The sequence below is a fragment of the Conger conger genome, chromosome 19, assembly GCF_963514075.1.
Source record: "Conger conger chromosome 19, fConCon1.1, whole genome shotgun sequence".
Classification (NCBI taxonomy): domain Eukaryota; kingdom Metazoa; phylum Chordata; class Actinopteri; order Anguilliformes; family Congridae; genus Conger; species Conger conger.
Window position 1 is genome coordinate 12738407 of NC_083778.1, and position 26876 is coordinate 12765282.

Below are 26876 nucleotides of genomic sequence, written 5' to 3' on the forward strand. Positions count from 1 at the left end.
TCATGCGAGTTTGGAGATGCCAAATTCATTCTTTTAAAAGTACAGAGAGGTCCTTAACGGTGCCCTGGCAATATACTCTGCATGCCTCATACGTTTGTAACCTCTAGAACTCATACTTTTCTTCCCCGGTTTTCCTTCCAGTATAAAATAGTAGGCCGAGGCCTCATATTACTCACGTTATCAATGTATTGAAATTAAATTTAAACAAAAAAATATATATATACTGTATCTAAATCTGAAGTATCTATCGTAATAAACATTAGCTATATTTTGCATAACACCAAAGAGGGTTTTCATCTATTATATCATTAATTTATTTCATATTTTTATATCACGGAAAAGGTACATGGTCAGATGCATTTTCGGCATCACCATTCCCCATAATCTCACCACGATGGCTTATTTTGAGCCCAGGAATACTACATAAATGTTTATGATACTCTGATCTTAAACTGCATTCAAGAGTTTTTGTCAAAATGTGTTGTGGCAGCACAAAGTATAAACTCACCATAATGGCATGGCTACTAGCCGACAAAAGTCATGTTTTGAAAGAAAAAACGATTGAATTGAGAAAACAAAGCTTCATTGCAATACCTTTACTGAAATAATATTACTACTCACTCAATTTTCTCCTCGAATGTCCATAAAATACATATTTCCAGGGCCTTCAAGTTGACACCATGTGTCTTTCAGTATAACTTCAACACAGTGCACCCACAAGTTCACACAAAACATAAAAACTCAAAAGAATTTGATCGGCCCCAAACAAAAAAATGCACCTGCGAATAACATGGCTGTTCATTGGATAAACCCCCGCCCCCCCCGCCCCCCCCAACCCCAACCCCAACCCCAACCCCAACCACAAACCAGCTTGCTAGGTTATGGCATCGAGCCACGGTGAAGCAAATGGTCCGATGTGCACTGCAGTTCTCAGCCTGAGGAGTATGGCAAGGTTATGCCTGGCACAAAGTGCTCCCAAGTCACCAGTGGCAACCAGGTGACCTCAGCCAGGTGATATGACATTTCATTTCACGGATTGGTCATGTCAAGTGGTCTTCAGCCAAACTCCATTTGATGTCAAACACGTCACAGAAAAGCCCAAAGAAAACCAAAATATTATAATGGTTCACTGTTATTACAGAACATAATGTTGGAGAGAGGTTGTGAGGGCAAATTCAAACCTGCTCCATCAGACTGACCCTGAATCAGTTGTAATTCCACGGACTGAATGGTCGTGGCTAGAATTAAAGATAAGGCGACTGATCACAGACCAGCTGTGGAGGGGAGATGGTGCCCACATTCCTCAGGAGCAATGGTGAAGAAATGTAGGCATCTTTGGCCTGAATTACTCACTTGCATTTTGCATAATGCTAGCAGTAAAATTATAATTGCCCTTCATGAATGGGTGGAACAGCACAGAACTTGTGTGTGTGTGCGTGTGCGTGCGTGCGTGCGTGTGTCTGTGTGTACAACGTAAGTTGTTTGAATGGATATTATACAACTTTCAAAGAACTGCACTTGCTTCATGTCTTCATTGTTACCCAAGCATTTCATTAATTTTCAACCAGAGAACCCTTCCTGTGAAGTTAATTATTGGCACTGCGTTTTGAGAAAGACACATTGACCACGTCCAAAGACCAAACTTATAATTTTCGTCCCTTTCAATCAATTGACAATTACTTTATTTTTAAATATAGGAAGCCCAACCCAAAACGTGTGAACTACAAAAACGAAACACGCCCCCGTTACGAAATCAAGGACGCTTTCTGCAGTCTGAAGTTCAAGTTTAAGTACAAAACAAAAACTTCATTCATAACAAGTCAAACTCAGTGCTGGACTTTAAGCATAGCTCGCACACGCTTCACATTTAACACATGGGCTCGTTATATCAAGTGATTTAGGAGGGAAAGGGCATACCTTGTGTGCATTTACTGGATTGAAGCTTAAATTATCATAAATATTACACACCCGTTGCGTTTTTAATCATTATTATTCATTAAGTCTATTACTTCGTCTAATGATTATGTAGCCTATATCCAACAACCTCACCACCGCAACTTAGCCAACTTTGTGTGGTGCAAAGGGACTCCGACTAGAGCATACTGTAAAAAGTCTTTACGCTTTGATTTCTTCTTAAATATTTGCAATTCATTTTCCATTTCGTTATCATTAACTGTAACGAAAAGTAGAAATGTTGCGAATAAAAGTGGATACTGAGTTAGCCAGCTACTTCTGCTGCATAGCGGAACTGGCTCGCACAGCATGGCACTTAGCGAGCACTGTTAACAATACGACAGCGAAACAACCCCGTCGGCAACAGATGATAACAAACAAAACGCCTCGTTTCTCAGCGATAGGATGCGATCAAGCGTAACGCAGGGGTAGCCCACCTCTTACAGCGTAGCAAATGGGAGTAAAATAAATCCGCAAATACCTTAATTTTATTCTGCAATGGGGATTCGGACATGTCTCAGTCAATCCAGGAAGTTCAGCTTTTCCCACTTTCCTTCCCCCGTTTTTTCCTTGAAATAACCCAGAGAATCATCCGCAGCCGACTCCAGTACTTGCACTGGTTTCCATCTGAGTCACATTCAAGTTTAATGTGTATATTTCGGTTAAACGGTCGTGCACGTCGAAGATAAACGCAACTTCTTTGTTATCCTCCTTGTGCGACGGGCTACATTTTGCGATGTGTTGATTATACTAGTTTCTTCCTGGAAGACAGACACCGAAAGGCGGACAACGCAGTGCTCATTGATTTGGGTATTTAAGTGGCGAAATGACGTGAATTCCCAGCACTGAGCGCTGCCTCCTTAAAGGGGAACTCGACCCAGGAAACTGCCGATCATGTTACAGGGGTGTGTTAAGGAAATGAGGAACTGAGGCGTCTGGACGCAAAGTCCAAAGGAAAACAACTAAGGAAAAAACACAGCGCCTTTTAAATTAGGAATTGTAATTGACCCATCAGACTCTACGCGTCACATTTGGGTTTCTGACAAAAGATTACAATTCATGTTCTTGGATAGCCTACTTTTGTTCTTCGTTTCTTCTTATTTTTTGTTATTATTGTTTTTACAAATCATAACTTGTAGCCCTATTATTGCTTTTCAGAAAACCACAGAATAAAATCTGCAATTGTCACTACCAGCACCTTACTTCCAACAGCATAATTATTTACGTTTATCTTTTAACTATATTTTAGGCTGGTTAATATTGTGTTTAAAGGGGAATTACACCCATAGTCTTTCCTGAATTAGCAGATTGGGTAGCTACTTGTCCTGAGGTAAGATCACATGGTCCACAACTCCAAACATAAATCTAAAAACAATACAAATGTGGAGTGACAGATAATTAGGCTACAAGAGGCAACAATACATTCGAAAAGACACACTTGCTCTACATCTGGCAGATGATATTACATTATTGGCATTTGGCAGACACTTTTATCCTGAGCGACATACAGTTGATTAGACTAGGCAGGAGACAATCCTCCCCTGGAACAATGCAGGGTTAAGGGCCTTGCTTAAGGGCCCAACGGCTGTGCAGATCTTATTGTGGCTACACCGGGATTAGAACCACCGACCTTGCATGTCCCAGTCATTTACCTTAACCACTACGCTACAGGCCACCACACAGCTTACTCAAATGGCAATCCCATTCCATTTTTTATATATTTATTTTCATATTTTCCCTGTGGCATTGCATAATATAACCAATTGGTTCTCAAACCTTTTTGTCACCAAGTCCCCCTCCTCCTATCTGTCATCATCACTACTCCATGTCTACACCCCGATTTACCATTTACCTCCATATAAACACAGACGCTTGTATTTATAGGCTACAATATCAATTGCTTGCATTTTGTATTTTTTTGCGATCTCCTGATGTTTTGTGATTGAAGCTTTCAATAATTTCCCATCATCTAAAGCTCCCTGAGACCCCATGTTGGGCCCTAGGGCCCCTGTTGAGAACCAAAGACATAACCAAACAGATTATCTTTCAGTTACTCTAATTTCAAGACAATGTAAAGCAGGGGAACACTGGAAACTTGTGCTTGTGCGTTTCTGTACGCTTCCATACAGCAGTCAGTGTTGGCCTTGTAAACACATAAACATGGTCTTGTCAGTTTAAATAGCATTCCTAGCTTTGGTAGCTAACTATAGATTGTCTTTCAAATACACAGACTGCCATGCGGTTATAGTTAACAGATTTGGCTTGTCGATGAAAAGGGAAAATCTCCTAAATCCATCACTGTCTTTTTAAAGGATCAAGTAAAACTCAATTTATACCATGATAGCTCTTGTTATTCTGTCTTCATCATCCATTTTCTCTTCAATATTTGTATTCAATATGTTGTTTATCGCTGTTTATGGATTTCTTTCAAGCTCTCTTGTTGGAATGGTTATTGTCATAACAATATGCATGTCATAAAAAGGTAGCTAGCTGGACAGATAACTTGCTAGTTATTGTCTTCCATTTGCTAACATTTACGTGAGAAATGTAATCTCATTTAGGCAACAACATTTCTCCAGACAATTCAAATCAATACATAAATGACTGATTAATTCATATTATTGAGCAACATTTCTTTTTGAAATACAACTGGCCTTCAGAAAGTAATTTTGGGATATCTGCTGCCCCCATCTGGTGGAAAAGAAAACACACAATGTGAAACCATATATGTGAATACTTTTGAAATGATCACGTCTTAATATTAGCTACAGTAAAACTAAAAGTACCCGAAAGAGGTCACAAATAAGAAATTGAGCTGTAGGACTTACCGCAACATAAATAGGAATGCATTAAGGCACCTTTCCAATTTTATTCCCCAGAAAGCACTTGGATGCACACAGTGTCTTCTTTGATTTGTCATTGTATCAATAAAATTGGCAAATATCTTATTTCCCTGCAAGAGGAACAACCATGACTAAAGCAGGTGATCCACGGATTTGTACGAAGGGGAGCTAGATACAGAATTAACCGTAATGCCTTTCCTCTCTGTAAATAAATAAGGCTATCTCAGCTCTTCCCAGCATGCAGTGCATCCTGGACGACGTTGTGAAACATAGTTTTGTAAACTGACTGTAAAAACTATTAAAACTTCAGAATCTACGAAATACAAACTTACATATTTAGCATATTTTTGACTTGGAATGTTATTTCATAACACTACTGATGGCCAAAGAGATATGGGGGGAAATTATGGAGAATGTTTAATAAAAGCAGAGTGAATCTGAATTCATGCACAATGTTAAAAACCAAAACTTTTTTAAATTGTTCAACACCTTTTTTTTTTTTTTTAGAATAGTTGACTTCCAGAGGCTCGAGCAAAAGGTAATTAGAAAAAGGTTGAAATATTCTGAATGTCGATGAATGAGTTACTTATGCATGCAAATAACAGAGAAATTCATATTTAATCTAGAAAAATTACACACATCCTAGGGTGTAAGGCAGCAAAGCCATTTACAGATAAATGTTTGCATAAAAAATTCTATTTAAATGCATGATCATAAATGATCACTACACAAACACAAGTCAACAATTCTCACAACAATAAAAACAATAATAGAAAACAACCTAGTAGAATAAACATCACATTTGGTATTCTTATCTTTGCATATATTACCTGTGAATGCACTTTGCCCAATACAAATAAAATAAATATCAAACATTATTGTTTTTGTTTATTGTTTGTTTACAGTGCTGCCATGTTAATATTTTCTATTTACTCACTCCAACTTCGGTGCCATCTGCTGGCCTTTAATCTAAATACCAACTTCAGGCTTTTTCCTCCACACAAACATTTCTTTCTTTCATCACAAGAAACAATAGATCAATAATTACTGAAGAAGTTTAACCATCTGCTTTCGGTTGATATCTGTCCACTTCATAACGTACTCCCTGAAACCAGGTGAACAGCATATTCAAAAATACAATACTCTGGTTTGTAAACACACAAGGCATTTGAAACTTAGTGCGTCACTCAGCTAAGAAAAAAAGGAATCCATATTTTTTTTTTCTCTGTTTTTCGTGAAAATGTCGTTTGATGTTGAAACGTCGGTCACGCATTAAACGGAGTGCATTTCTCGTGAGGTCCACTGTCTCTTATTTCGAGCTAGCCCCTGCAAAGTTGTCTGGGTAAGGAGTCTTGCGTAAATCAATCTGTCCTGGTTGTAGAGCACCTGTCGGACCCTCCTTTCGTCAGCTGGCTTGTAGCTCATTGCGTATTTGCGAATCCACATTTTTGCATCGCTGAGTACACGCGGGCACGCTTATATTCCCCAGGAGTTCTTCAGGACGTTGGCGAAGTCCTGATCGCAGGGAATGCCGATGCTCAGGCCCTCGTAGTAGTCCTCAAACTCGCAGTACGACACCTCCCTGCGGTCCCGACAGGCCTCCCGCAGCGACTGCACGAACCCCATCTTCAGCTCCTCCTCCGTGGACACTCCTGAGGTCAGAGGTCACAGTTCAGAGTTCATCCGAAGACACCGGTATATCGCATCGAAGCCATCCAAAAAGCCCATTTAGCCGGCTAACACTAGTGTGTAATAGGTTTCACGAAAACAAATAATTTCATATGAGTTTGTGACTGGCTATGGTCAGGGAGCTAGCAGCAGACGGGCTGCGTTCAAAACCTCATTCCTGGTAAATTTTAGGCAGATTTTCATTGAAATTTAGTATGAGTAGTATGCCAGGTATGAGGTATGCTAGAATTCAGTTTGAAACACAGTCGCACTCTCCCTTACATTCAAGGCAATGGAGTCTGACGTGAACGAACTCGCGCATTTGAATCGAGCGGAATGTTTATTGGGAATCAATGTTTGCAGTACTCTCCTATCCAACAGTTAGGGTGTAGTTAGACCAAACACAACACTCCATTATTGAATGGACCATCGCAATTGTCCGTTCGGTATAGAAGTGGGAACCTCTTTACGGAAAGCCCTCGGCACTATCCGCTGTGACACGTGAGTGAGTAGGTCAGGCCTACCTGATATGACCGTCGGGTGACCCTTGGCACAGTAGAATTTTTCGACGTCAGTCATGGGGACACTGCCAGTTTTATTTGGGTCCAGCTTCATGTATGCCTAGAATCGCCAATCATGTCAGCTTTTCTGTGCATTTCTCGTTGTTCTGATACTTTCAAATGACATTCCTTCTTAGGAATATGCTAACTTTTTTTCAAAGGCTAAGCAAAAAATGTTACCAATGTATTTGCTCATTCAAAAATGCTGAATTTTTTTGTTTTTGTTTTGTTTTGACAAACAAACACACACCACATAAGGACAAAAGTAGATGGCTGATGTACCTTTCTGACGAAAGACTTGCGGGACTCATTCATTTCTCCGATCACTCCCCGAATGAATTCCCCATAATCCACCTGGCCGTCGCCATTTTGATCCAGTATACGCCACACAGCATCCAAGTCCTAGATACACAATCCACAACACATATATTTACAGTATATATATGTGTGTTTATGAAGCCTGTTAGGTGTAGTGAGAACTTAAGGCTCATTTTCAATCATGCAATACATGACATTTATTTTGCAGACGGTTTTACGCAAAGCGGCATACAATAAATGCATAAAAAACACCTCCAGAACACAGGCCAGAAAAGGTACAATTATCATGAAGTATCAGTTATCCATAGCCATGAACATAAAGTCTAGCTCACATGCTAAGCATACGCTAAGCAAGTAAAGTCATGGCATGTCAAACTAGAAGCGAGGCATGATTACAAGAGATACAACTATAATGCTAAATATGGAATGGCTATAGAAGAGCTGTATATAGACTAGAGCATGCAGTTTTGTGACGTGGTGCGTGGCATGGTGCAGTGGGGGAGGGGGAGGGGATGAAGGGTCTGCCAGGGACCTTATCCGGCAGGGCGAGGTGGAAGTCCTCCAAGGCCCTGCGGATCTCCTGCTTATCCAGGACTCCGTCTCCGGAAGTATCCGCCCCCCGCAGCAGCCTGCCCAGCCCTGTCAGCGTGCGAACCGCCCTCTTCTTCAAAGTGTCCCGCAGAGCTCCTGAGGAGAGAGGAGCCGTCAGCACAACACACACACACACACACACACACACACACACACTCACACACTCACTGTCCCGCAGAGCTCGTGAGGAGAGAGGCCGTCAGCACAACACACACTCATACACTCACACTCACACTAACGCACACACACACAGACAAACACACATACATAAATGCACATACACACACATAAATACACATTCACACACACACATACACACATAGATACACTCACACACATACACATACACTCACACACACACCCCAGCTGCAGGCTTCAACACTAGTAACACTAGGAGCAGCAGGGAGGCTGAATTACCTTGAATTGCCATCAGGATGGTCCTGTCCTCCAGCTCCTCTCTGAACAGACCCTGTTTCCGGTCTCCTGTAGAGGCCCTGGGGCGAAAGCATGCGGTGAGCTGCACAGCCAATCACACAACCACACACAACACAGCACAGCCAATCACACAACCACACACAGCACAGCACAGCCAATCACACAACCACACACAGCACAGCCAATCACACAACCACACATGCCTCAGCCAATCACACAACCACACACAACACAACCAATCACACAACCACGCACAGCACAGCCACACACAGCCAATCACACAGCACAGTCAATCACACAACCACACACAGCACAGCCAATCAATCAACCACACACAGCACAGCCAATCACACAACCACACACAGCACAGCCAATCACACAACCACACACAGCACAGCCAATCACACAACCACACACAGCACAGCCAATCACTCAACCACACACAGCACAGCCAATCACTCAACCACACACAGCACAGCCAATCACTCAACCACACACAGCACAGCCAATCACACAACCACACACAGCACAGCCAATCACACAACCACACACAGCACAGCCAATCACACAACCACACACATCACAGCCAATCACTCAACCACACACAGCACAGCCACACACAGCACAGTCAATCACACAACCACACACAGCACAGCCAATCACTCAACCACACACAGCACAGCCAATCACACAACCACACACAGCACAGCCAATCACACAACCACACACAGCACAGCCAATCACACAACCACACACAGCACAGCCAATCACACAACCACACACAGCACAGCTCAGTGTTGGGCACAGCCCTTCCCAAACTTTCTAAACCTGCCTGTTCCCAAAGCTTGGACAGAGATGGGCAGGAATGATCTCTGCCACCTCAACAAGGAACAGCCAACAGAAAGAGTCAAAGCTTCAGAATCTGGTTCCTCTCAATGAGTCAAAAGCAGTTGTTAGCGCAATGCTTCAATTGGTAACTGTCGTTTCTTTGAATAAGGGGTTATCTAGCCTTTGCCAGCACTTATTTTTGTTTCTTTCTTTGTCTCTCTTCCCCTCTGCATCATGCTCTCTCATACTTGTTTTGGTTCTATGATTTCATGTTTTATAGTTATGATTTTAGATTGTCTGTAACTGTATGTGCTGCTGCGTTCTTGGCCAGGTCTCTCTTGGAAAAGAGAGTTTTGAATCTCAAAGACAAACATTTTCTGTGCGTAGGCAGTACACAAACTTGTGTAGAGGCATTTGTGGCTGCTCCCCGGCTCAATGCAATACGAAACCCTACTTTCGGACATTTCTGTCACGATCGTGTCGGGACGGACACAGGTGTGCTCCAGCTTACAGAAGCATGTCCTTCACCAGCTCGTCCACATCAGTGATCCGCAGCAGCAGCAAAGGCCTCTGCTTCATGTTCTCAGGGAGGCTTTTCCCATGCGAGGAAAACGACAATGTCGCCCCCTAGTGCACAGGAAGAGGGATTACCACGCATACGCTACCAAAATAAATAAAAAATTCACATCTTTTCTTTTTGTAAAAGGTCTCAGATATTTATTTTTCTGTGATCAGTCACAACATTAGCCATGATGGATAATTTAAAGTCCATCTCTGTATGTTTGGAAAAGTTCCATTGTTGGAGCTGTTGAGCTCAACAAATTCAACAGAGACTGAGGCACCTCAGCTTGAACAGGAAGGCAGCATATGGGCCCACTACACCATGTTTAATATCTATCAGTGTGCATCTCATCACCTAACACCAAGCATTGGCCTGCAACTTTCCCAGCGCGATGGTGAACCTGACAGCACAAACAGAAAACAGTGTGCTTCTTTATGTTGGGGAGGCAAAGGCAGATGTCCACATTTCTGACACTAAAGTCAGGTCTGTCTAGCGTCCTCTGTGACGTGTTTAGATATCTACGCATACTTGCCACGTAGAAGTCGTGAATGCTGAACTGCATACCCTTCCTTCTCCCGCTCTCGTGTTTGTAGCAGCCCTTGGGAATGAAGGGGAGGGCGTTGGTCCTGACGGAGAAGAGATCGAAATTTACTTTCTGCTGCCCGACAAAACCGGCCGCTATCCTGCCAGTCCGAGTGACTGGAACACAGCAGTACCTGTTTCTGCCGAACTGGCGGTATTCGTAAATGGTCAGCGTTTTATCGTACGCGAAGAAAAACCCGATGAGCTCCCTGCTAGCGTCACGCCCGTTCCTAAAAAAAATAAATAAATAAATAAATAAATAAAACGTGCTCATTATTGGCACAGCATGTATAATACAGTATAATATAATACAGTATGTTACTTGCTCTTATATTCGCATTGTCAGTTACTCTGGACAAGAGCATTTGCTGAATTCTGTATAGTACGTAAACAAATGTGTGTACATTTGATAAATGTTCGGATTCAGGTATTACTGGTGAGAACTGAAATCTTAAACTGAAAAGATTATAAGTTTGCTTCATTTACAACACTGCTTATGACCGGAAACACCGTTCCAATAAATACTTCAACAGGGAAACATTCACGTAAACGTTACCTTGATAAGATTCTGGCATCAAAGCGCAGCTTGTTTGACAATAAATTCTCAGTTAAAGCTGACCTGGTTTTCACCCTGGGGAGATAGAAATAGTGAATCTGTCAAACAGGGAGCCCAGTTTACCACTGGTTTAGGGCCCTTCAAAAGTGTGCTTTACAAAACCAGCCCCTGATGCACTCCATAAAATAACCCTCCACAAAAACAGGACAGACACGGGTCTCGGCCACCTCCAGATCAGGGGTGTCCAATCTCACCTGAAACGGTCCAGGGTGGGTGCAGGTTTTTGTTTTAGCCCTGCACTATGACACCTGAGTCAGCTACATAACTAATCATGGTCTTCAGTCAACACCTTGATGAGCAGAATCAGGTGTCATAGTGCAGGGCCTTTTCAGAGCACTAGCCCCTTCTCAAGATCCTTACAACTAAAGCCTAAAAGCCCTCCAATGAAGCGTTTTCCAAAAAATGTCACCCAGACAATAGACATTTTACACTTTGCCTACTCACTGTGTCTCGTGTAAAGTTCTTCTCCTGAAGCGCAGAGGCGTAGAGCTAGTTTCAGCAGGCGAGGTCTGTTCAGACCGGGTCAGGTTCTGATCCGGGTCGCTTATGACCGCCCTGCGGGGTTCATTTCCGTGACATTACATCGCAGTCATTGCTAAAACTTTCCTTGAAGGGTCCGACATATACAACTAATTCATGAGCACTACATAGCACATTTATAAGCACTGCATAAGCATTCATAGTCATCAGCCAGCTGTTCAGTCTGTATCGTGGAGCTTTAGAAGGTCTACTGATGGCTGCTGTGGTTCTGAGATCAATAGACGAATCCACTCAGCCAGCTTGTGATATAAACAGCCAATTAATTTCTTAACAGTTACTCTGAAGTGGACTTTGCTGGCTTGGTATTCTTCTTCTGCAGTTTTGACCCAAGCTGGGCTTTTACTACGAGCTCCATCATCTCCAGCCTCCAGTCACAGCTTTCTGCCCATCTTCTAAAACGTTGTTCACATGGGAGACTTAAAAATATGAATAGCTTCAAAATGACACCCACCTGGACAGTTGGTCCACCATAACTTGCTCCACCACTGCTTGCTTCCTTCTAAGAATAGCAAGGTCCTCCTTAAAAAAAAAAAAAACAGTTGTTTTCAACTCATCGGCCATTTTGTAGAGTCCCCATTCTCACCAGGTTTACCAGACGGGCTGGGATGGTCTAGCCCCCCCGCCTGCTTCTGGGAGCGGCTCTAACACACTCACTGCCTCCAGTTTCCTCTGGCTGTGCTGGGGGGTGTAGGGCTTGCTGGTGTAACACTGTTGCAGCATGGCTCTCTCGTCCTGGGGGGTCAGATCCTCCTCACAGACCACCGGCTGCGGGGACAGGAGAACAGCAGAGCTTTACGCAAGAGGGCAGACCACCAACCGTCTGGGTCCTTGGGGCGCCATTAGCGCAGGCGGTAAGAGCAGTCGTCTGGCACTTGGATGGTTGCCAGTTCGATTCTGCCCTGGGTGTGTCGAAGTGTCCCTCAGCAAGACACCTAAATGCTTTGTATGGCAGCCAATTGCCGTTGGTGTGTGTGTGTGAGCGTGTGTATGAACGGGTGAATGAGAAGCATCAATTGTACAGCACTTTGGATAAAGATGCGATATAAATGCCAACCATTTACCATTTTACCATGTACCTCAGCCACTAGGCTACAGGCTGCAGGCTGAGCCCAAATCCCCTGTTACCTGCTGGGCTTGGTGGCTGGGTCGCTGGGCTTGGTGGCTGGGTTGCTGGCTGGGTTGATGGGGTTGGTGGCTGGGTTGCTGGGCTTGGTGGCTGGGTTGATGGGGTTGGTGGCTGGGTTGCTGGGCTTGGTGGCTGGGTTGGTGGCTGGGTTGCTGGGCTTGGTGGCTGGGCTGCTGCCCTCTCTGGCTGTGCAGTCTGAAGCTGTCCTTCATCTCAGCCTGATACTGCTGGTACTGCCTCCTGTGTCTCTCTGAGGGAGGGGGCAGGTCCTCCGAGATCACCTTCTCCTCTTCCCATGGAGGGGGCTGAGTAACACACACGCACGGACGTACGTACGTACGTACGCACACACACACACACACACACACACGCACGCATGCACACACAGACGTACGTACGCGGGCGCGCGCACACACACACACACACACACACACACACACACACGTATGCACACACACACACACATGCGCACACACACACACACACACACACACACGTACGCACACACACACACACACACACAGACGTACGCACACACGCACGCACGCACGCACGCACGCACAGCCGTACGCACACACACACACACAAACACATAAACTGTTAAGTTGCCTGTGAAGATTAAACTTGTCATCACTCCCAATTGAAATCAAGAGCTGTGATATTTCTGGAGTGTCACTGAACTATGGCTAACATAACACATCTGAGATTGTGTTATAAACTTTAAAATTATATATATATATATATATATTTTCCATCGATAGCTTGTTACCCTTCCCTTATACTGTATATCATGTTAGTTTTCAATGCCTTCTATTTTTAAATGGGACTGCATTTTGCACAAAAACTGCCAATATTATATGTGATACAGTTTAGCAAAATTATGCAAGCAAAATAAGCCTTTACTTGTGTATTGGCCATTTTGATAATTTCCAGAGATGCATAAATTATGTGTTTATCATAGAAGAAAATCTATTTCCAAAGGAAATGTCACCTTTTTGCCAATGGCTGTTTTCTTGCAGGGTTTCATTGTGGTCTGTCAAAAAAACAAAGACATAACACTGAGAAAAGTTAAACATATACACAGCAGGATGTTGACGCTTTTTGAAACAGGCAACTAAACAGACTGGTTACTCCAAATGTGGCATCTCACAGCTGAATGATCAAATTAAGCCTATGGGCAAAAATATACATAGCCTACACCAATTGCAGAATGCGCATACGTGCGTGTCACACGACGTCTTTTTGTTTATCCACACAATTACAAGACGTCAAACCTGGCAAGCGCGTGCAGACATCGGACGTCCCCAGCTGAACGTGGAAGAGGAGTCTGGGGTAGCGATACGAGGAGGTCTCTCACTTGCCGGAACATACCAGGCATCCTGATTAAGATCGTGATAAGGAACAGATGCTCAGAGCAGCCAACAGTGTAATGCAGGCAGCTGTTCAAGCTAGGTTTTGAAAAGCTGTTAGCTGGTATTTCAAGTTAGTGAGAGCTGGATTTTACACAAAGGTGCACATCAAATTCTCAATGAGGACATCGCTAAAAAAAAAAAAAAAAGAAGCACTTTAGAGTAGAGTTGTAAATATATCCGTGCAACAAATATTCTCACCTCATCCTCCCAATCGCCAAGTTTACCGAGATTTAACGGAGGCACTCTGTAAAAAGGGAATATGATTACTTCCATATTCAATACAAATGATATACACAATACTAAAATAGCCAACAGTGTGTGCCAGGTTGTAATTGTAATCTTAAATTCAAATCAAATGTGGGTCCATGTAGTTCTCATAAACTTAGCCCCCTCAAAGCCGGGTTGGAAGCACAGGTGTTCTGCACAGGTGCATTTGACCTCAATAACGTGCGTCATTACGTTTGTGTCGTCTTATGTGAATACTGTCGTGTATACGCGCATTAAGAATGGTCCCAAATAACAATGCGCAATTGTTTTGGAAATGTTGACATTCAACTTTACCGTCCACAAAAAGCGCGTGCATATGTAGCCAATGTATATTAGTACGCATGTACAGTATGGAGGTGAACGTGTGAATTATTTTATGCTACATGACTTACTCTGCCGGACGCTGACCAACTCTTGATTGATTGTTATGACACTGGATGGAGAGAGATCATTAAAATGAGCAATATGCTTCTTCTCAATGGCTAAAACCAAAAATAGAACAAGTAGCAATATATATATGCAATATAATTTATATTTATTTTTTGCTCATAATGAAGCCTTTGTCAACAGAGCATCCTACCCGTGCTTTCTGTCGAAATTGATGCTGTCCTCTTGGTGTGGCCGATATTCCTTTAATTTTAAAATCCAAATCCATTTTGCACCAGATAATATAATTGGATATACTTCAAATAGCCGATATGCTCATAACTTCACAACTTTTACGTTACGTCTGAGCACCAAGGACGGAAGCCTTCCCACGACTCCACCTCTTCGGCTTGAGGCTTGTTACTGTGGTTTCACAAACAATCCAAACCGATTACCGTAATGCACGCAAGCGAGAGCTACCCTTTCCACCTCTTATATTGTTGTTATTATTTTTCTAACGATGGATAAAAGCTTGATTTATTGATTATTCAGCAGTTCAATTAATGAGAACGTTTTCAGAACATTATTGCAATATTATACCAACACATGTGACTTTTATTAAAAAATCAAACATTAATAAATAAAAGAAAAAGAAAAATTATATATTATGAATAAAAAATAAATCCGTCGTGAACGTTAGTATTACCTAATTAGCATATATAAAATCATTGCTATAATGTTCGTGTGAAGTTGAACATTTTGCATGGTCAATTCTCTGTACAGTCGCTTCACTCCCGCGAGTGAGAGAGAAAATAAGTCTTCAGTCGCCGCAACAGCGCCAAAGAGGAATTTACGCGAAATTTACCAGCATAAAAGACTGCTTCAGTTATGTCAGAGGGTGGCGCACTATCATAGGTATCGCTGTGTAATCAAACAAAACATTGTCTGAAACAATTCTCATTTATTCCGCTATTGCCTATTTGCAGTCATTTTCTGGGTTCATGAACAGCGGTTGTTCTCGAATAACAATCGAGACTTACATTTAGATCGATTCACAGTCCTATTAGGAGACCTGGGAGAGGGCAACAAAGCATTAAATAATTTCTCCATCCTGTTCGGTAAACTATTACAATTTTAAAACAACATCAGTAGAATCACTCCAAATGAAAATATTTAAATATTTCCTTAAACATCAGTTTATTGTGGATGGGTATATTGCACAAGGAAATAATAAACTTGCTGAACATTTTCACAAGATGGGAGGCTGTCGAAGAAAGCAGGGACTGGAAACCTTGTATAAAATATCTGGCAAAAATCTAAGTATGACTATGTATATATGTCTGAATATATAAGATGGTCAGCCAATATATTTCAAGTAAGAAATAATATATAAAGAAATAATATTCAATAATATCTAAATAATGTTTGGCATGTAGATGACAATAATGTTAGAAAATTATGTGAGTGACCCTGCCTCAATAATGAATGATGGTGGGTCTAGTGATTGGTAAGCCTTTGGAGCAAGAGGTAGCAATGCATTTCTTTCCCAAAAGCCAACAAACAAAATGACAAAACCTGTTTTAAGTCAGGTGCTGCCTTTTAAGTTCATTATTTTCTGGCATTGATTCTCGCAGATTATCTGAAATGATGCAGAGGAAAAGGGAAGCCTTCATATCAGTGGGTGGGTCTCCACGCTGCCCGCAGACTGTAGCAGTGCCAGGGAGGCGGATAACAGTCATTGTCTCCCTGACCTGGGAGACGGCAACACCACATCAGCAAAGGAAAAAGAGGAATGAAAAATACTAGTTTCTTTCCTGTAAAAAAACCCAAAAACCCACAAACTGAGCAATTTCCCGAAAGTGTGCGCGTGTCTCAAAAGGGGCCGACATCTCCCGTGGACTTACAGAGCAGCCGCCATGGACGTCGCTCGCAGTCGCGCTTGGTTCCGCGCCCAGGCCTCACCTGTGGCGCTGACAAGGATTCTGGGACTTGTAGTTCTGATGGGTCCGATCGCTGCCGCGGAGGTCCAGCTACCGAACATCACCGATCAAAGCTTCATCGACTCGTGCGTCAAGGCGCACAACGGTCACCGCGCCAAAGTGAAGCCCCCTTCCAGCGACATGCTCTACATGGTAACGTATGGAAGGTTTCCTTTAACCCTTAACCTGTACTAAATCACATGCTCTACATGGTAAAGAATGGAAGCTTTCCATTAACCGTTAACCTGTACTAAATCACATGCTCTACATGGTAAAGAATGGAAGCTTTCCTTTAACCCTTAACCTGTACTAAATCACATGCTCTACATGGTAAAGAATGGAAGCTTTCCATTAACCGTTAACCTGTACTAAATCACATGCTCTACATGGTAAAGAATGGAAGCTTTCCTTTAACCCTTAACCTGTACTAAATCACATGCTCTACATGGTAAAGAATGGAAGCTTTCCTTTAACCCTTAACCTGTACTAAATCACATGCTCTACATGGTAAAGAATGGAAGCTTTCCATTAACCGTTAACCTGTACTAAATCACATGTTCAACATAGTAACGTATGGAAGCTTTCCTTTAACCCTGCATTGGCACACGAATCATCCATATCTGTACTCATCCACACCTGTCAGAAGATCAACCTGTACATTTGAGTTGTTGTAAAGGATGCTCGGAACATTAATATCGCTACACTGCTGTGATACTGTAAAAATGAACTGTTACCATGGAGCTAAGAGAACAGGGTGAGATTACTGTGACATTAGACTCTAAAAGTATAAGAAAGTAAAAGAAAAATGAAAAGGATGTGACTATAATTTTACACTTTGTGTTTCATAACATTTGAGAGTGTACTGATGATAGCCTGTAGAGCAGTGGTTAAGGTACGCGACTGGGACCCGCAAGGTCGGTGGTTCGATCCCCGGTGTAGCCACAATAAGATCCGCACAGCTGTTGGGCCCTTGAGCAAGGCCCTTAACCCTGCATTGCTCCAGGGGAGGATTGTCTCCTGCTTAATCAAATCAACTGTACGTTGCTCTGGAAAAGAGCATCTGCCAAATGCCATTAATGTCATATAATGTAATGATAGCTATGAGCAGTGAAAGCCCAAGGAGAGATCCTGGTTTAATAAGCACCGTGCCTTATGTAACATGGGCCCGACTTATCTTCAGTGGGACGGGGACGAGCTTTGATGAGAACTGCACGTTATCAGCACTCCTGACCGCTTTCTATCCCGTACAAACGCAGTTTCCTGGGAGGAGGTCAGTTTGCTGGTCTAGAGATAGTCCCACTTTCCCTGGTCTGATATAAGTATACACTTCAAAAAAATGCTTGACTTTTTGAGAAAAAAAAATACACAGCACACAAGTATGGTAAAAGTGAAAATGTGAAATTTTACAGCATCACAAATTCCTCAAGGAACTATATTTGGCACCCCTGCCTAATAACCTCTACTATATATCCCACTGCAGACCCGGCCTGACGGACTCACATGACAACATTGTTATCACATGCAACATCTAACATGCTGCGGGAATATTTACAACGGCAGTAACAAATAGTGTTTATGTTAAAAGCAAGACACAATAACTTCTTTGTAGAAACCAACAACACACAACAGAGCGGGACTGCCGGCGTGGTTTTGAGCGTGAATAAAAGAGAATAAAAAGTGTAATTTGATGTGAATATTGTGAGTGGACTGATAAGAAACATACTCATGCAGGATGGGTGGACGCTCCAAGAGCGTCATATTGTGCCTTCGGGGAGACTACGCTGTTTATTTTTCTTCTGGTGGACATGTTATCAGATTCAGACTGTTCCCATTTTTAGAAAAATAGTGGCATTATGTATTGTTAATGGCGAGGCAATGTATAATGTGTAAATATAATGAATAAAAAGATGATGATGATTATTATTACCTAAGCATAATGCCCTATCATTTTTGCTCCAATGTATAATTTCCAAATGAGCTTATCCCACAGATTATTAGAAATGTAAAAGATTTCATTTAACTGATAGAGTTATTTTAAAATCCCCAAAAGACTTACAGGATGAACAAGTAGAAACCGTCTTGCTGAAAACAGTTTCTTTTGACTGTCATGTCAGGTTTTATAATATATCCTTAATATATGGGTAAAGGATATGCCCTCTCCTACATTGAAATATATATCACTGCGTTTTTGTGTGCACAATGTTTTTCCAGTGAGAGGGAGTTCCTCTGAAAAAGGGTTTGGCAGCGGGACCAGGGAGGTGTCCAATGAAACAAAGGATTTATGACTAATGTTGGAAATTCACGACTAACCTTGGTTTGCGAAATAACTCTGTGCCATCCTGTCCCCAAATGACTGAAATGGCCTTTTCCTTGTCAAGAAATTAGGAAGCACAAAGTGTATATAATAATAAAGGTATATAATAAGCCAGGGATCATCAAAAGCCCTGGTTTTCTTTCCTCTAGGGTAATGAACTGAACAATCATGGTCGTCAAGGATTGTGTAACACTGGGGCACATTCAATCGGAAAACATTTTTCAACATTTTGCTATGGTTTTTGGGCTGAACAATAAGTTATGTTTTTGGGTTGAACGGTGAGCAATGTTTTTGCTACAGGCTTTGAGGTACGTTTGCTCCCATTTGCCTGGTGTGTCGGGGGTGTAGAATTACGTAGGCCTTTGCTTTAAAGCCCCAATGGCCTTCTCAGACACCATTGTGTCAAATCAATTCGCCCACGGTTTGTAACTTGGTGTTCAACGCGCCACCATTTGCATTTAAATAAATGTTTTGCTGTGTTTTGTCAGGGCTGAACATATCGTGACCCCGGTTTCATTCCACCCTCCCGTTACCAGGGAATCAGATGTGAAGACAGTCCAATCTGTAGCACTAAGTGTTACAAAAGAAAAGCAGGGCTTGTTTTGAATTTGAGGGCCAGGTTGGAGGAGGCCTGGTGTATACTGCGCTGAAAGGACTGACCGTCGTTCACACTTGTGCCGTGTCATCCCACTGTTGTTCCTCCCTCCGCAGACGTGGGACAAGGCATTGGCGGAGAGCGCGTGGGCCTGGGCCAGGAGCTGCAAGTTCTCCCACAACCCCTTCCTGTCCATGGCACGGAAGCTTCACCCCAATTTCCACCCGGTGGGAGAGAACCTGTGGGTGGGAGACCCCGGCCCCGGCTTCTCCGCAGAGACGGCCGTGCAGAAGTGGGCTGACGAAGTGAACGACTTTGACTACAGCAACCTGACCTGCAGGCCCAAGAAGATGTGTGGCCATTACAAGCAGGTAACCGTACATCCTGACACCTTACATTTATACCACCATGTCGGTCAGGAATGGGAAATTCAGTCCTGGAGGGGTGGTGTGTATGCAGGATTATAGCAGGAATGGGCAACTCCAGTCCTGGAGGGCTGGTGTGTATGCAGAACTGTTTCTTTTTTTTTTTTAGATTTTTCCCTTTTTCTCCCAATTTGGTAGCCAATTGTACCTCGTCTGATTCAATTGGAGGTAGTCGTATTAGATGTACCGCCCGTACCCCATCCCTCGGCGGCCCGAATGAGAGCGACACGCCTTCTTCAAGCCGTCTCGTCTCATGCCCGTTGCCGTGATTCCGAGGCGCCCGAGGTGCTTATTGTGCGGCGATCTAATAACCCTGGCAAGTCCCTCCCTCTGGAGCAGCGAGCCAATTATTGCTGCCCCACGTGAGCCGGCCAAACTTGGCTTTTGGCAGGACCGAGAATCGAACCCCGGTCCCCGGTGTGCAACTGCAGCAAACTGCAACCGCAATCAGCTAATTAGCCACATGCACCATGGCCGATTCACTTGTGAATTGGAGCACAGTCAAATGCTACAAGACAGTAACATTTATTCAACGGTTGCAGTTGTCACAGAATGTGTCAATAAATGACAGATCATGTTCAATAATTAAGAGCAGAAGCTGGAAGTTGGAAATCCAGAAACAAGACACTGCACATCTTGCCCCCATCCCTGACATAGGTAAAGCGAGAGCTCTCTTTTGCAGCGAGGAGTACAAATGGTAAATGGTAAATGGTAAATGGTTGGAATTCATATAGCGCCTTTATCCAAAGCGCTGTACAACTGATGCTTCTCATTCACCCATTCATACACACTCACACACCAATGGCGATTGGCTGCCATGCAAGGTACCGACCAGCTCGTCAGGAGCATTTGGGGGTTAGGTGTCTTGCTCAGGGACACTTCGACACAGCCCCGGGCGGGGGATCGAACCGGCAACCCTCCGACTGCCAGACCACTGCTCTTACTGCCTGAGCCCCCCCCCCCAGAGACAACTGTATGCAAATTTGAACAGGACGCTGAGATAGAACCTCAGTTTACCGTGTCATCAGAAAGGCTTTCTCCAGCACAGCGGCCTGTTGCTGCACCAGAGCATTGTCCCTGTGTGATGTGAGCAGGCAGCGGATAAAAGACAGGCACCAGGGCATTGTCCCTGTGTGATATGAGCAGGCAGCGGATAAAAGACAGCGGCCAAACCACAGCAGCTGTTTGAAATCCGACTGCCTCCCGCGCGCTGTTCTTAAGCTTTTAGCACAAATGGAACCAAGATGGCCACCGCCTCTCCAGCGTGTGTCCCTGCCTCTCACCCGAAGCATGCTGGGATATGTTCCATGCCCAAGAAATACTTTTGTTTAGTTTATTAGTTTAGTCGACACAGGGACAATGCACATCCATGAACATTACTGTTAATGCGCCAGTATTAGCCAGCTGGCCAATTTCCAACTGTAGTCCCTCTGCAAAGTGTAAAATTACATACAATGCAATAAGTGAGTTAGATAATGGATGGATGGAAGCCAAGCTGTGTATCTTGTTGGTCATAAATGTACAGGTATTGAGAAGACGGCTGACAATAGAAACAGCCATGTTTTATTTTGCTTTGTTATTCTTCAGGTCGTGTGGGCCAAGAGCTACAAGGTTGGCTGCGCAGTCCACATCTGCCCGAATGGAGTCGAGGAATTTTCAAAAAAGAAATCCGCCATTTTTGTGTGCAACTATGGAAACGCGTAAGAGACACAAACATAAATAAAAGCACACTAACCAACACAAACACTTATATCTGCTTATCATGGAGACGCTGTCCAGTGACCATCTCAAAAAATACCAAATACTAACCTTGGAACAGAAGTTTTGATATCGAATGCAAACTTTATTATTTTCAACTCAACTACTACATAAGTGCATAAAATTTATTTTTCATTGCTGCTTAATACTGCAATAAAACTGACAGCGCTCAAATGAGAAAAAAAGGGTGGTCAATCCAAACCAAGGCTGTTATAAGTGGCCAAAGACCCAACCCCTGCATGTAGCAGACGTTTTTATTGACGACATTGTTCATAACAACCGAAAATAATTTCAGTGAGCCTGGTTCAGGCACCGTCCCGAATGAAACACTGTAAACGCTGTGCGTTCGATGTGCTGTTGAGTGTGCGCTCTCTCTGAACAGGGGGAACTTTAAGGATGTTCACCCCTACAGACCGGGGGCAGCCTGCAGTGAGTGCGCTGGGGACCAGTGTGAGAAGGGTCTCTGCCGTAAGTCTCCCCCGATCCCGCCTGCCAGAGACACGACGGGCGCATCAAGCCCCCGACTACGCTCTGCATAGATAGTGCCATGGATCAGATACTTCTTTGTTTACGATGTTGACGGTGATATTCGGAGGATAGGTCAAAGTTGAGAACAACACAGCAACGTGAACAGGGGTGCGTTACAGTAAATGGAAAAAATCGTACGATAGAATTGTTCTCGTTCACAGCAAAATGTTTTTTTTTTTTTTATGAATTTCTCAACACTCTGAGAGATAGCCCACTACTTCACCTTTCCAAGTTGTAAAGTGTTCTTGTAAACATTGTACTGCGATTTATGGATGAAAACTATAAATGTCACGTTCGTCAGTATTGTTTTTTGCTTGGTTCCGCAGGTGACTCAAAAAGAGATGAAGTGGAAAGTACGTATGATTTAAAACTTCTAACTGACGGAGGATAAGACAACACTGACCACTCCCTGAGAATAGCTGACATCTTATTTTACAATAACTGTTTAACAAGGGAATATTTATGCATTGGTAAACCTTAGGATGAACATTTACAATAATTAGATAACCGTTAACAAATATACAAAATGAATTGGCATTAAATAATGTAATTAACATGAATGAATGAATGAATACATAAACACAGTTGGACAGATAAAGTACTCAGTCGTCAGTTGAAAACTACATCCGTTCATGCCAATTCATGTAACCTGATTGTGAAGTGTTACCCAAAGGCTTTCCCTGTGTTTGTGTTCCCTTCTGGGCTCTTACAGAGAACACCACAACAACATAGACACTGTTTGCAATGTAACGACGAGTGCATCCAGTCTCTAATACCCTTGGAAACACAAATAGGGGTGCATTAAAAAAGAAAAGAAAAGATAGAACCATAATTTATTGTGCGTAGCAAATAGTTTTTTTTGAATTTCTCAACACATTGACAGATAGCCCACAACCTCACCGGCTCCAGCAGTGAAGTGTTCTTTTATGTCAGGGGTCGGCAACCCTGGTCCTGGAGAGCCACAGGGTGTGCTGGCTTTCGTTGTTACTTGGCATTAATTGATCAATGAAAGCCGTTGATTACACAGTTAACTCGCCTCACCTGGTTTCTTGGGTCTGAATCGGTTGCTTACGGCTCTCTAGGACCAGGGTTGCCGACCCCTGTTCTATGTGCTGTGTTGTGTGCAGATCTGAACTGGCGACCAGACTGGGGCCCCGGGGCCACTTCCTCTGCCTCCCGCCGTGCTGACTGCCTGGCAGTGCTGCTCACCAGGCCCCTGTCCCTCCTGCTGATATTCGCCGGGGTGCTGGGGCTCCAGGTCCTCGGCCCTCCAGACCTCTGAGGGGCGCTGTTGCTCAGCTGGGGGACCAGATGGAGTTAGTGGTACACTGTGTTCTTGCATGCTAAGATAGTATTTATTTTTTATTTTTTTTAGAAAAGTTAGTGTGGCACATTCACATACGCCCTCAAAAGTACAAAATTAATGATTTAGAAAGCACCGCAGGTCGACGCCGCAGGTTTGATGTTTGGTCTCGTTACCATGGTTACCATGGCGGCCATTTCCTTTGTTTTTGAGCCATCTTGTCCAGCCCTGATCAGACAGATATTAGAACAGAAGAAACTAAACATATCCCATAACCTGTAGGTCAGAGCCTGCCTGTTACCATTCCTTCAGAGAGGAAAACCTATACTCAAAATATAAATCTTGGATAAATATTCATTTTGGATATTTTTTTCCCCCATGTCACACACAGCAAAGCCAAGGCAAAAATCACTTCATAAAGCATCGATAACAATCAAACGCACACTGTAAGAAATCCGACCTACAGTGACTGCAAGAATAAGAACACATAGTAAAGACAGCTATTAAATATATAATATTAATAGACATAAAGCTTTGGGGAAGTCTTTTTAAAAGAAAACCTCAAAATAACCTGGATCACAGACAAAATGAATTTTTACATCGGCACTCTACGTTTCTGAAGCCAAAGCTTTCCAGATCTTACCTGCGTGACTGTCATATCTGTGTGCCATTGTCCTGGGCATGGCTTTCTCTGTCCTGACACAATGCTGTTATTTCATATGGGCGTGTACCCTGACCCACTCAACTCAACTATCCGTATCTTTCAGAACTATATTGTGTGTAGAAATGAATAGTGTGTATTTGTTACACAGATATAACCATGCTATAGTATTTCAGATTCATGGACCATGTGAAACAGCAGAAAATATCCACGCTTTTAGACATATGTACATTAAATCTTTACACAGCTGAAAGGAGTGAGTGGTGGTTATTTATTCAGCTGTGGTGTTACAATAGCATTGTTGCTCAGTCAGGAACTGAATTCGTACCCAATATGCCACTTTAATACCAGCAGACATACATAACATAACGGCAAACAGGCCATTCAGCTGAGCAATGCGTGCCTTTTCCGATCACTAAAGTGTACCTACTGCTTAGTTTGCCTAAAAGCTAAATAGTATCTAGCACCTTATCAATCCTGGTCTTGAAAACCCCCAGTGTTTCTGCCTCCACTACATGTACTGGCAAGCTATTCCACACAGTGATCACACTCCCTGTGTGAAAAAATACTTCCTCTTATCGGTGCAGAATCTATCCTTTGCCAATTTCCATTTGTGCCCCCTCGTTCTGCTAACCAAACCCACCCTGTAGAATCGCCTGTAGTTCACTTTGTGAATGGCTTTAATGAATTTAAAAGCCTCATATAGACAGGGGAGCAAAGAGTAACTCCTCCACAGTGTTCTGTGGTTTCCAATACACAAATACACATCCAACTGCGCATTATAACTGTTTAATATTGAACAGAATAAGTTTTCAGTGTAAATGATAGAGTACATTTCACTCTGTGAGAGAACCTTTAATTCCTGTGTGATTACTTATGTGTAGCGAGTGTAATTAATGTTGGATGTTCTACTTTAAAGGTACAGTAGGTAAGGTTTTTGTGCTACAATACCATTGTAAATCCCTTCCCATCATTGAAAAAGGCTCACTGACATGCTGACTCACCCTGTGCCTGTGTTTATAGTCTGCCTGTGTTTATATGCAGGAGACGGGCCACTACTCTGTACCAAAACATTGTATAGCTGGACAATAATTCAAGCTCATTGGTTAAAAATTGGTTCTAATTGCCACAGCCAATGGCGTTAGAAAGTCAGCTCGTTTGCAGAGAAGGGGGAGGGATAAACAATGTTGTGGTTTGAGCGTGTTTGTTGCTGCAATTCCTCTCGACTGTTAGAAGTCCAAAATGACCTACTGGACCTTTCAGGAATGGAATGGTTTAGTTCCATGGAGTGAATATGTCAGAGTCGGTCCTAACCTCCCTTAACCTCCTAAGACCTGGCATACACGTGCGTGGACTCCACATTTTGGGCTGTACAACCATAATACTTCATTCTTAAGACCGAGAGTCCACATATGTGGACATCATTTTTCTCAAAAACTACATCATGTCAAAAGATGATGCTTAGTTTTTATACTTATCAGGTCCCAATAAGCCCAAATAGCAAAGAGAAATTAAAAATGCATACCAAAAAAAAAAGAGTGCGGGTCTTAGGAGGTTAATTAACCCTGCAGTAGGACCTTGGACAGCGACAGTCACACTTACAGGCAGAGATGAGGTCCTGTTCATGCTTGCTTGTTTTTTTGCCTTGGTTGATCCAAATGTATGAAAATAAGATGGCTTCCTTTGTGCGCTTATACAAGCAAAAAGCCAAAAGCCTTGACAACAAGTTCAGGTGTGATAAACACACAAAGATTCACTAAGAGATTTTAAGCCCATACAAAACCTTTTAGCACAAGCAAAACTAATAACACAACCGATGACTGGTGCAAAAGCAAATGCCATGACCAATCACTGGTCGCGTTATTGGTTTTGTGTGCGCTAAAAGGTTTTGCACATGCTAATGGTCATTAGCAAATCAGGCCCTTAGCATTTGAGGTGCTAATTGCCAGATGTCAAATCAAAGACGAGTGGGAAAAAATGAACAAAACAAGCAGAAACAACAGTCTCACCTATTATATTTCATCATACACCCCTGCACTGTAATGTGCTCTGAGACACTTTGATGAAAGGCAGTGCATAAATTCAACCCATTAGTATTCATCATAACCATAAGTGCTCTGGGGGCATCAGTCAGAGCGGGAGTCTCATATCTCACCCTCCACACTTCAAAAACCAAAAAACAAGTCAGCCTCAACAAGTATCGTTGTCTTATATTGAGACTTAAAATCTCATTTCTATTCATTAAGACAAAAGAATACTGCCAATAAGTTGAGAGTTACCTCCAAATCTTGAAATGAAAAAGGGGAAGAACATTTCACCTGTCAGGCAAACTGGAACTTAAAACAGGCTAATATTTTGTACTTGAGAGAAGTCTCATGACAAAAACACTAGTCAAGACGAAAACGCTTGTAAAGACAGTAGCACGCTGTCCCTATCTGTTCGGTGCCCTTGACTTTATTTAACCAGAACAGAATGGAGCTCTCTACCAACATCGCGCTTAACAGCAAACCAAACCCCAGCCCAGAGCTTAGTCCTCCCTCTTGATTTCCCCCGCCCCCCCATTCTGATATCCCTATCCCTCTTGTCTAACCCCCCCCCCCCCCTCAGAAAAATAAATAAATAAATTGCACTTATGATGACTATATG

The 26876-nt window shown here is 42.9% G+C and overlaps 3 protein-coding genes across 6 annotated transcripts in view; 1 reads left to right on the top strand and 2 right to left on the bottom strand.

Annotated features, from left to right (window-relative positions):
- The window catches only part of etv6 (ETS variant transcription factor 6), a 24431-nt gene extending 21595 nt beyond the window's left edge, over positions 1-2836 (bottom strand). For 2 of the 4 annotated variants that reach the window (XM_061230016.1, XM_061230013.1), the window contains exon 1: positions 2435-2836. In XM_061230016.1, coding sequence (XP_061086000.1) covers positions 2435-2467 — 33 coding nt within the window. In that variant the 5' untranslated portion in view covers positions 2468-2836. The remainder of the gene's footprint in view (positions 1-2434) is intronic. The other 2 variants (XM_061230017.1, XM_061230014.1) reach the window with 1 other exon arrangement.
- A 2722-nt stretch (positions 2837-5558) lies between these two features.
- caps2 (calcyphosine 2) lies at positions 5559-14462 on the bottom strand. Its single transcript, XM_061229484.1, has 16 exons — positions 14233-14462; positions 13897-14001; positions 13614-13655; positions 12622-12927; positions 12151-12261; positions 11948-12015; positions 11401-11511; positions 10897-10971; positions 10475-10570; positions 10291-10384; positions 9708-9823; positions 8351-8427; positions 7875-8029; positions 7307-7426; positions 6989-7085; positions 5559-6448 (listed from the first exon to the last, which is right to left on the bottom strand). The coding sequence occupies exons 1-16, from the start codon at positions 14305-14307 to the stop codon at positions 6273-6275; spliced, it is 1824 nt and encodes a 607-aa protein (XP_061085468.1). The 5' UTR covers positions 14308-14462; the 3' UTR covers positions 5559-6272.
- A 1963-nt stretch (positions 14463-16425) lies between these two features.
- LOC133119081 (GLIPR1-like protein 1) lies at positions 16426-24483 on the top strand. The gene is made up of 6 exons (XM_061229483.1): positions 16426-16799; positions 19672-19926; positions 21568-21680; positions 22121-22206; positions 22593-22619; positions 23394-24483. Exons 1-6 carry the CDS (start codon positions 16584-16586, stop codon positions 23546-23548), a joined length of 852 nt encoding a protein of 283 aa, XP_061085467.1. The 5' UTR covers positions 16426-16583; the 3' UTR covers positions 23549-24483.
- The last annotated feature ends 2393 nt before the right edge of the window (positions 24484-26876 follow it).

Coding starts and splice junctions, on each gene's coding strand:
- LOC133119081 (XM_061229483.1), top strand. CDS start 16,584: ATGGACGTCGCTCGCAGTCGCGCTTGGTTCCGCGCCCAGGCCTCACCT. Junction 22,207..22,592: donor GTGTGAGAAGGGTCTCTGCC/GTAAGTCTCCCC, acceptor TTGGTTCCGCAG/GTGACTCAAAAAGAGATGAA. Junction 22,620..23,393: donor AAAAAGAGATGAAGTGGAAA/GTACGTATGATT, acceptor TGTTGTGTGCAG/ATCTGAACTGGCGACCAGAC.
- caps2 (XM_061229484.1), bottom strand. CDS start 14,307: ATGGAAGTAATCATATTCCCTTTTTACAGAGTGCCTCCGTTAAATCTC. Junction 13,656..13,896: donor TGTCTGCACGCGCTTGCCAG/GTTTGACGTCTT, acceptor TTTTTTTGACAG/ACCACAATGAAACCCTGCAA. Junction 10,972..11,400: donor AGAACTTTACACGAGACACA/GTGAGTAGGCAA, acceptor CTATCTCCCCAG/GGTGAAAACCAGGTCAGCTT.